The sequence below is a fragment of the Misgurnus anguillicaudatus genome, chromosome 20 (assembly GCF_027580225.2).
Source record: "Misgurnus anguillicaudatus chromosome 20, ASM2758022v2, whole genome shotgun sequence".
Taxonomy (NCBI): Eukaryota; Metazoa; Chordata; class Actinopteri; order Cypriniformes; family Cobitidae; genus Misgurnus; species Misgurnus anguillicaudatus.
The window spans coordinates 15,980,040-15,991,072 of record NC_073356.2 but is presented as its reverse complement, the minus strand read 5'-3'; the positions used below and the strand labels follow the sequence as shown (position 1 = coordinate 15,991,072).

Below are 11,033 nucleotides of genomic sequence, written 5' to 3'. Positions count from 1 at the left end.
AAAATATATATTTGCTGAAATATATGTTGCAATATGTTAACAAAAATATATTTTCACTAATATATTTGTAGGCAAATTTTAAAGCATTAAAAATATTTAGCCTACTACTTTATTTATTTTACGAACTTGTAAACATAACCAATTTAAAAATATTAAAATTAAATATATTTTCAACTTATAAATATACTTTATAAATCTAACTTGAATTAAGCATATATTTTAAATATATTTTGGCAAAGAATACTTTTTTTGTCATATGGGATGTAAAATTAGTGGTTGGGTGTTATGGAAATAAATATAGTAAACGAGGTTGGATGGTTTTTAATAAGTGCTTTAATTTGTGTCTTTCAAGTTGTTTTCTCTGCAAGGTTAACTAATGGTGATAAGAGTTGAATTTCCCAGAACTGGATGTTTCAAGAATTAGTGTGATTTGTTTTTATGTTTGACCAAAGTTTTTCAGACCTTGTGCAGGAGGTCAGACGACCTTCTTGCAAACATCATCTTATCAAAATACAGGCTGATGGTCGACCTGCTGGGCATTGCTGCCTGACGCACCTCCACCGGTGCCTTTGTGCAGTTGTGCTGCCCCTCTCTGCCTCCTCTGCCAGTTCTTTAATGGCTTTTCGACACCCTGCTCCTGTACATCCCATCTCGTGGAGCAGGCGAACCATTGAAGACCCTATCCCACTTAATACAAGTCTCTGTTAATTTTCACTTCAGCCTCACATGATATTTAAATCTAGTTTTTTTACAACATGAGGCAAACCATTTTGGCTATTAGGGGGAAGGTAAAATAACCTTTTGTATGTGTGTATGTATGCACGCGTGCCGAGATGCTTCTTTAATGCTGTTAATAGAGTGCAGCATATTGTGAATGTCATGTATTTATAAGGTATTAACTTTATTTCTCTGGAGATCAATCATATGTTTGACATTTTAAAGATCCATTTGCTGGGACCCCCTGCAATATAGGACCTGTCAATTACTGACATTGGCCTAGGTCATTTAAGCCAGTTTATATATAGAACCTTGGGGGAAAGAGGAGTGGGCATGCTTTTGAAAGTTTGCTTGGTTTTGTTGACTGAACCAATGGGTTTCTTTATTAAAGTGGAGACAAAATGCCTCAAAGTACCATTTTCTTTTTGTTAGGTTAGTTTTGTTTATCTTTGCACCTTTAAGTATTTGCATTCCACCTCTTCCCTGGGAGCAAATAAACACTTTTTGGAAAGAAATCTCCCATTGACACTAATTTGGGGACCCTACGACATTAATACACAGCATTATATAGTGTCCATATAACTTTTAAATATATTTCAAAATATACAAAAAATTGCCAAAAAATATATATTTTCTGAAATATGTTTACAAAAATGTATTTTTCCACTAATATATTTTTTGACAAATTTTAAAGCATTCAAAATATATCTACTTTCTTTATGTTACGAACCTGTAAACATAACTGTTTTAAAAAGATTAAGATTATATATATTTTTAAACTTATAAATATACTTTAATTGAACTTGAATTTAGCATATATTTTAAATATCATATGGCAAAGAATACTTTTTTTGCCATATGATATGTAAAATTAGAATTGTATTTGCTTGCCCTTGAAATACATTTTAAAATATATATTGATATATGAAGGTTAAAACTAAATATATTTCCAAATTCAAAAATATATTCAATTGAGCATAACATTCTACAAAATACATTTCGCATATATTTAAAATATATTTCTGGCCAGAGAAATGTATTTATGGCCGTATGGGGTATACTACACTGCAGAATAAATAGTCAAATAATGGTCCCTAGCTGTCACTGGGGCATTACCCTTTCGAAGAGTTCATATTAGTACCTCAGATGTACACATTGGTACAAAATGTTTGGCTATACCTAATGGTAGTAAGACCTTTTCAAAAAGTCCCAGCTTGGGACCATTTTGCTTCTGGCAGTGTACAGTAATTCACTATACTACAGTATTTTATAATTTTATAAGTGTAAGAGGAAAAATTTGATAGTCAAACTCTTACAGTGCTTCTTTAATTCCTCTTACATTCCATTTTTTCTGCAATAGATGTGAGATGTGTCTTCATGCTTAAACATATGCCCAAAAATCACTTCAGATGTTTGTTACTGTGTAATATAGTTTGTTTAATATGTTTGAAAATAATGTTTGAAAATAAATATAGTCTATATTTATTTTTAAACATTATTTTCAAACATAAATCATTGCTATACCTAAATGATTTATTTTCTGTTTATATGTGTATAATGTATAGTATTTTTCTATCTTTGTGTATTTTCCTATTTTGTAAGCTTTTCTTTTTAATACTATGGACCAGGATTCTGTGTCCTTAATAAAGATTAATAATAATAATAAAAATAATAATAATGTTTTAAGCTTGGCAGATAGATAGATTAGATAGATAGATACATAGATAGATAGATAGATAGATAATTGATCCCACAAGGGAAATTGAGGAAAAATTATTTGGGTGGTGTACCTTTGTCCCTAAAGAGTGCATATTAGTACCTCAGAGATGGTAGCTCAAGGATACATAAATGATAAGTTAAATAGTAGGACCTTTTTAAAGAGTACCCTTACGATTTATTTACATTTTTCTGTCATTGTGGTATGATGGTATACTGTTATCATATTAGTAGTAATTTTCCTAGAAACTATTTTTCCTGGAAAAAAACTTCATGATACTTTACAGGAGACGTGTGATTTGTTTTTGGTTGAGTTCAATTGAAAGAGAATAACAGGATGACAGAGGCACAAATAAGACTCTACAGTAAGTTTTTCCTCAACTTTAATTGCTCTCTCTGGCCATTAAATGACAGTGAAAGAACAAGCGTGGAATTGTTTCATGATGGACTACAACAGTATCTTTAAGCAATAGTTTTATTCTTTTTTAATATTTATTGTTTTTATCATTTTTAAGATCGTTTTTAGTCACTTTTTCCTGTAAAAGTATTGCAATTAACAGACCTCAAACTGAAAACCGCTGACATCACAATGACTTAAATAGAAGAATAAAAATAAAAAGGCGCAAGGACACCAGCGTTCCTCACTCATGTAACTGTTAAAAAAAATATGCAAAAAAAAAGTTTGTAGTCCACAACAGGTCAAACGGTCCTGTGATGTGATCTCGCTCAAGGCCAGTGACGAACATTGCTGTGGATTTCTGAGTAATCGAAATTCCAGATCCATGGAACAAGATGAACTGACCCACACAATTTATCAGTCATTCACTCGTTTATTCGTTCAAGCACGTACAGTGAACACACAGCGTGTTTCTGGAGAGGAACCTTTCGGTGCCGAGACCGCCATGCCGAGAAAAACAACAAAATGAACATGCAGTAACAATCAGCTATGGGCTGGATTTCCTCGTGTGCATCCCACACACTTGACTGTGTATAAAATGTTATCCAAAATGCATCCCATTGTTGTCAGGTATAAAACCAACACAATACAGCCTCAACCCGAGCGGCTTTCACTCAAGTAAACCTTCTGTGTTTATTTTCGTTAACTACGATACAATTATGTTATGTCAGGTTATTTCTGGCGATCGACTGAGCATGGTTATTATTATTACAAGTCCAAAGAGCTAGCAGTCACAAAATCAAATAAATAAAAACGACAAGCGCTGGCGTTTATAATCCGTTCTCTGGAAGCTACAAAAGCAGCAGCTAGTTATCCTGTATATAACCCAGAATATTCGTGTTTCATCACATAACAGATTTGCATTTACTGTATAGGAAAAAAATAGAAGAAGTATTTTCGTATTTATATGGCCATACTGTAGCATTTCTCTTTGCAAACTTTACTCTGTTTTACAAAAAAGACAAAGCACAATTGAAGGCATTCACAAAACTCGATGCCACCTTGTTAAATTTCTCTTTTTAATATTATCTATACATTATATTACAGTATTAACAATGCTTTCTTGTGGTTGTCTACCCATTGGGTAGGATATGTGCATAATATATTCAAGTTATATACAGCACCGTACAAATAAACAGAGTTCGACTACTGAAAGAAGCACCATAGGAAGTGAGGCACAACAAAGGTGGGGACTTTTGAGTGCAAGTGGGTTTCTATGTCTGCTTAAACATCACCGTCAGGCACCGAATTTGCTCGTGTAAAGAAAAAACATGCTGCCAACGGAAATAATAATAATAATACATTTGGATTCCTAGTGTGAATATGACAGCAGAAAGTTACGATTGTTAACAAACTAAAAAAAAACAAAAAAATTATTATGTCACGGTTTGTAAGCAAATATAAAGGAGAAGCAAACATACAGAAAAAACAAACAGCAGCAGCAGAAATAGCAGCGCGTAGCAGCAGCAGCAGCAGCAGCAGTACAGTACAAACTCAAATGAGTGATGGGAAGCAGAGCCAATGACAAGAGCCCGTTTCAAAGCCAAAGCAGGATGACATTTTCAATAATGTTTGAAACATGTAACGTTCTTGCATTTTAAAGGAGGGTGGTGATAACTTTAATAAATAGCTAGTTGATAAATAAATAGCCTCAGCCCTGATAGGTTTTCTATGGGACTTTTTGGATGAATGAAAATCAGCGTGCCTGAAATGTGTAATGATCAAACCAAAATTGGCGCGTACAGGGTGGACATTCGGAAATGAGCAAAGAATAAATACTGGTGATGGATAAACTAACAAAAAAAAAAAACTGTGTTCCTGTGCCATGGAATAAAATGGCAAAGGAGAATAAGAGATAAAATATGACATCTGTATATGATTGTCAACTAAAGTATATTATGGATAACTGGAAAACTATATGCATGCTTTTTAGATGAAAATGGTAAACATATAGCATGAGATATGACACGCTCATTCAAAAGAGGATGTGCATAAGACTAGAGTTCCCATGATTCCCTTGCACTTGGACCCCATGACAATGCTGAAGTGACGTAAGTTTAAAGTGCTACTCGACAGGATGAAAGCGGCGTATGTGGCGTTACTTCCATCCGCAGATATCCGTGCCAATATCTCTCGCTTGGTCAGTGGAAAATGATCTGGAATTCAAACAGTTTTTAAACCCCCTTTTTTTTTAGATAAGTGCCACGATGCAGTTTCTTCGTAGAGGTTTTAGGCTGGATCAGAGTCTCCGAAAAACGATTTTAACGAAAAACATCGAAATGAAGATTTCCAGGTACCGTCAAAGACAGCATACCTGTGCATATAAAAAATAACTAAGGGTTGCCATATATATATATACTGGTTAAAGAATAAGTGCAACGTAAAAGACGTTTAAGATTTCGTCATGGCACTCGATTTGGGTTTCAGTTGTGCACAGGTCCTGGAAATGCACAAACAAACTGTAAATTTCTCAATCCTATGACCGGTGTGGTCTCTCACGCAAACGATCTGTGCCGACGCGCTTTTCTTAAAATACAGGAAAGCGTACAAAACTGAAGATGGAGGCACGAACATCCATACAAGGCCCCAAAGTTCTAGCAAAAACGAAAGTGTAAAAAAAATAATAAACTTTGTAAGCTTGGTTCCTTAATTTTCTATTTAAATTGTGCAAGGGGAGTGTGCCACCAGTCACGCCACTACCCCTTTGAGATCCAGGAGGCGGTACCGGGCGACATATCGGGTGCCCCGAGTCTTCTAGTCACACGGGCTTGTCACGCCGGCCTTCCTTGACCTTGACGAACGGGGTTGTGCTTGCGCCAGGTTGGGTGGAGCGGCCGGCTGTCCTCTGATTGGAGGGTGGTGCGTTATTGCTGTGCTGGTGCATAAAGGAGGCGGAGCCCGGATACGTCTGACCCATCACCTCGCTGTAGGTGGGTGGCGGTCCCTCCACGTGCGAGTTCGAGGCACTCTTGCCAGAGTTGCTGCTTGGGGGCCGCGGCCCGCCTCCGTGCACGTAAACGTCTATCAGGTCGCTGTCGAAAATGGTCCGGTTGGGGGGCGCGCGCACGGACGCGCGGCTAAGCTCGAGCTGTTGCTCGGGGTCTCTGAGCTGCAGCGTACAGGGGCCCTTGTAGGGCGGCAGCTCCTCTCCATCTGATAGACAGATGGTGGGTGGCAAGTGGATGTCCTGCTGCAGGTACGGGTAGGTGGGCTGGAAGCGGCTGAATCGGTCCCTTTGCATAAATGACGGTGCGTTGAAGCGCTCTCCGCCTCGTGGCCCATACATAACCTCAGTATGAAGAAGATGAAGAGGAAATCTTAAGCCAAATTTTTTTTACATTTTGACTTAATATTAGTTAAACACTGAATACTGTCTTAAAGTACACAATTTGATCTATTTTAACCAGCAAGTATATTTAGCAGTGCGGTTAAGTAACAGGTCATGTCAGTTGACTCAACTAACCTCAGTGGCTCCTTGTTGCGTCACCAAACTATCTGTTGGCCATGCACAGCCATCCTAAAGACAAGATAGAAAGAAGTTTGAGTCAATAAATGAATATCATGCATCTTTAAGTCAGCTGGTAAGTCTCGCCAATGCCGTTTGAAATTTATGAGCTTGTACAACATTATCCCATCATTTTACGACTCGCAGTGAGGTGAAATGGACGCCAGTCTAGACGAGCGAGCGAGTCTCAGCACTCCAAACTACAGGATGTAAATCAGACACGAGGAAGTGTAACACGCAGGCGTGGGTTAACCAGCACTGCCGCAAAGACCCAGAAGTGGGCGCACACGAGTCTCGCGTGAACACGGTCAAAAGTCACACATGTGGCGATCAAGCGACACAACAGGAACTCGACACCCACTCGCCTTCAGACAGTACACAGATGGTGACTCCATAAACAGATACAAACAAATGTAAGGTGGTGGCGCTCACACGTAAGCTTGCGCTCGACAACATCTGGATGGATGCACTTACCGGTTGCATGCCCTCTTCTCTGCGACGTGCCTGGCTGTGGCGTGTGAGGAAGGCCCAGGCCGACAGACGATAGTGGTTTAGCAAACAGATGATCACAACTACCATTACAGTCATCACCACAATTATGATTATTATCTGAACAAACTCCAGTTCAGCTGAAAGACAAGAAAACAGAGAGAAAACCATTATTTTCATTATTAAGACATTGTTAAAGTGAGTTTTTAGAGCATTGTGATCTATATTTTTAGATATGTCTGAGGTTCCTCCTTCAATATAAGTCTATGGGAAACTGTTTTGTTTATTTTTAAAAATCCACCATGTGAAAATGTCACATCACTTGGTAAAGGAATAAAGCTTTATAGTCATATGAATGTGCAAGTAATGTCACAAGATGTTCTTCATTTTTTACCAGGAGGGGGCAGTAAATATGACAAATCTGTAGGTTTTGAGACTGGGTGTGGAGCACTCAGTCAGACTAAAGAAAGCAACATAACAAAACTGTGATTTTCTGTTCTAGATGGCTTCATATTTGCAAATTAAATTAGGAATTTTTCTATTTTCATCAGATATTTAAAGGGACACTCCACTTTTTTTGAAAATATGCTAATTTTCCAGCTCTCCTAGAGTTAAACATTTGATTTTTACCGTTTTGGAATCCATTCAGCCGATCTTGGGGTCTGGCGCTAGCACTTTTAGCATAGCTTAGCATAATCCATTGAATCTGATTAGACCATTAGCATCGCGCAAAAAAATAACCAAAGAGTTTCGATATTTTTCCTATTTAAAACTTGACACTTCTGTAGTTACATCGTGTACTAAGACCGACGAAAAATTTAAAGTTGCAATTTTCTAGACAGATATGGCTAGGACTATACTCTCATTCTGGCGTAATAATCAAGGACTTTGCTGCTGTAACATGGCTGCAGCAGGCGCAATGATATTACACACTCCACGAAAATAGTCCCCTGCTATTGAAAGTAACCAAGGGGACTATTTTTAGGTGCTGCGTAACATCACTACGCCTGCTGCAGCCATTTTACAGCAGCAAAGTCCTTGATTATTACACCAGAATGAGAGTATAGTTCCTAGCCATATCTGCCTAGAAAATCATTACTTTTAATTTTCCGTCGGTCTTAGTACACGATGTAACTACAGAAGAGTCAAGTTTTAAATAGGAAAAATATCGAAACTGGTTAATTTTTTAGCACGATGCTAATGGTCTAATCAGTTTCAATGGATTGTGCTAAGCTATGCTAAAAGTGCCACCGCCAGACCCGGAGATCAGCCGAATGGATTTCCAAACGGCAAAAACCAAACGTTTAACTCCAGGGGAGCCGGAAAATGAGCACACCTTCAAAAGAAGTGGAGTGTCAGTTATAGGGAGGTATGATGTGAGCTGGATTCAAAATCACATTGCCAAGATGAACTATAGACCTCAATTGGTGACAACTTCAACAGGGTAATCACTCTTTTACCCCACACTTGAATAGTTTCATGTCCATCATAGGTAGATCTTTCCCAATCGAATGAAGGAGAGGATTGTTTCCCAATCTAGCCATTCATCTCTTTCTTAAGAGCAGGAAGGTGTGAATGAGCAAGAAGCTTGACTCTTTATTTCCCATTTTGGTTCACTTCTCCGGCAATCTAAAAAAGCCACTGAATAGGTTGCGTTTTATCCAGGCCCTTGTTGCATACACTCTACCCTTCCCAACACGCCATCGCTCAAAGACAGGCCCAAGTCAATAGGCTCTTGTTTCCAAGTCAAATAGAAATGTGCCACACATACATTCAGAGAAATCTCAGGAACGTTCACAATTTCACTCAACACACTAAAGTTTATGAGACAATGGAAAATCTGCTGCTAAGCTGTTAAAGTAAACCCAGCTGTTTTAACACAATCTACACTGCCGTAAAGCGTGTACATTACATCAGCAACACACTGGATTTTAGGACCACAGTCTGGCTCTATATCCTTTAAAGTGTGAATCTACAATAAATGTTATGGTTATGAAGCTAAAGATGTGCAAACCTACACATTTCCAAAATCGTATTTGTGGTGGGTTGTTTAAAATACTTTTATATGACCTTTTTAAAACCAGACCCTATTTATGCCAAATCACGGTCAACTACACTACTACAACAATACAGCAGTAACATTTCTCTTTGCAAAAACAACTGTTTAAAGAAACTAAAGTTCTAATCCAAGTTTACTAAAGGATCAACAAGGTATAAATATAAAATAAATGCACTTTTTTAAAATATCTGCAGAAATTAGGGATTGTTTAGAAATAAAATTGTAGCCTAAATGTGAAAACCAGACCTAAATCCTTCAGTATGTTCAGGCGTTTTTCTAATGTTTTGTTGTATTTGATTATAGTTAAGTACACAGTCATAAGCCTCTTTCACACAGTCATTCCAGTAAATTACCATGAATTTACCAGAATGAATTTACCAGTAAATGTTCACACACGCAGTGACGTTCCGTCTTTTTACCAGTAAAACATCATTCACACATCAGTATCAAAATACTGGTAAATTCGGTGAGAAAGCGGAAGTTACCTGTGGCGCGCAGCGAGCTCAGTGCTGTATTTGTAAACAATCAACGTCGTTCATATCCACGGTCCGTATTTTGTTGTTTTCACGTCTGTGGTAAACGCTGACAGTCGCGAAGTTGCTCGTGACCAAACAACATTGCATTAGGCGACGTCAAATCGAAAATGCGTCTTAAACAACAGTACTGTGTGCACATTAGGCTTCACAGAGGGCGTGTTATGGACGTCGGAAATTTGGCAAGTAGATGGTAAGCTTTAAACAACTTTGGTGAAGAAATGTGGATGTAAAGTTTAGGTGTGCTCACGTGTGTGGAAAAGTCTGTAACCAGTGTGGGGCTAAACGCGTCATCTGTATTAAAACGTTATGATTGGCCCGAAGCTGTCAGCGCGGTCTGACGTCGTCCGTTCTAAATGCCGGTAATCTATATTTTTGTGTTCACACATAGCGCTTACCAGTAAATTACTGGTAATCTTACAACCTCTCTTTCTGGTAAATTGACAGCACTGATTTACCGGAAAGGTTCTGTTCACACATGACCTGTTACCTCCAATTTACCAGTAAATAACCAGTAAAGACTGTATGTGTGAAAGGGACTACAATCTCACATCACATGTTAAATGCAGCAATTCAACTATTATTTCTCTTTTTCCTATTCATAACATTCTCCTATGATTTGCTTAAATTATTTGATTAGATTTCTTATTAATTTGTCAATAATTTGGATAATGTATGTTGTATGTTGCTTAAAAATAAAATTGATCATGTCCAGGTGTTGATTGTATCGCAGACATTTGAAGACATTTCAGTGTTGCAATGGCAATGTTTCGCGTTAGCAACCCGTTGTTTCTTAATATGAGCCATCTCATTCTTGCGAATGTTTCTGACCTTCCCATCATGGCCACTTTCTCACTTACAGAACATACCCAGAATGCAGCTGGGCTGCGTAGTGACATCATTAAAAATGGCACTGTGCCATGGCTCCATTGGAGAGAGTGCTTGCGAGACAAGGCCCCATCTGCTGAGGGCTTGGAGGAAAGGACCAGAGACCAGACGTATCACAGGAGTTAACCCAGCACAGGAGATAAAACGGCTTAAATCTGCCACCCCTAACCGGATTATAGCCTGGACCAGCTCAACTCAGACAACTGGCGGTAGATTGTGGAGGGGAGAGGGGCAAAGAAGTCTCAACCTCGGAGACTCTATGGTTCTGTTTTCAACTAATCTGGAAGCTCCTCATCCAGGACCATCCACAGCAGTTGTAACATGCTGTAACAGTTTCCTGTTAGTGGCCAGGAAAACTAATCTCATCAAGTAGCCTCACCCTGTCCTGCTTCAGAATGGTTCTGACCTACACAATATACTAAACAAGAGAGGCTTGAGTTTATTGTGAACATTAGCCAAGGGTGGACATTCTGCTCAATGAGGCTACGAGTGACAAATGTATTATCCATTTGTTAGGTTTACCTGTCATAATGTCTTAAGTAACATAAAATTCTAACAGGAAGTTCTTTGTTTACTGCATTTTCTGAAAGCGTAAATTTTTTATTGTTGGTGGCCAGAATGGTTGACACCAAGGAATAGAACAGTATGATTCATTACTAACTACTTCTA

The 11,033-nt window shown here is 38.1% G+C and overlaps 1 protein-coding gene across 3 annotated transcripts in view; it reads right to left on the bottom strand.

The window, feature by feature from the left end:
- Positions 1-3,243: 3,243 nt before the first annotated feature.
- ldlrad4a (low density lipoprotein receptor class A domain containing 4a) overlaps positions 3,244-11,033 on the bottom strand; it is a 105,257-nt gene continuing 97,467 nt past the window's right edge. For all 3 annotated transcript variants that reach the window (XM_055219440.2, XM_055219442.2, XM_055219441.2), the window contains 3 exons: positions 6,870-7,024; positions 6,354-6,407; positions 3,244-6,179 (listed from right to left, as the gene is read on the bottom strand). In XM_055219440.2, the coding sequence (XP_055075415.1) occupies positions 5,649-6,179; positions 6,354-6,407; positions 6,870-7,024 (740 nt within the window). In that variant the 3' untranslated portion in view covers positions 3,244-5,648. The remainder of the gene's footprint in view (positions 6,180-6,353; positions 6,408-6,869; positions 7,025-11,033) is intronic.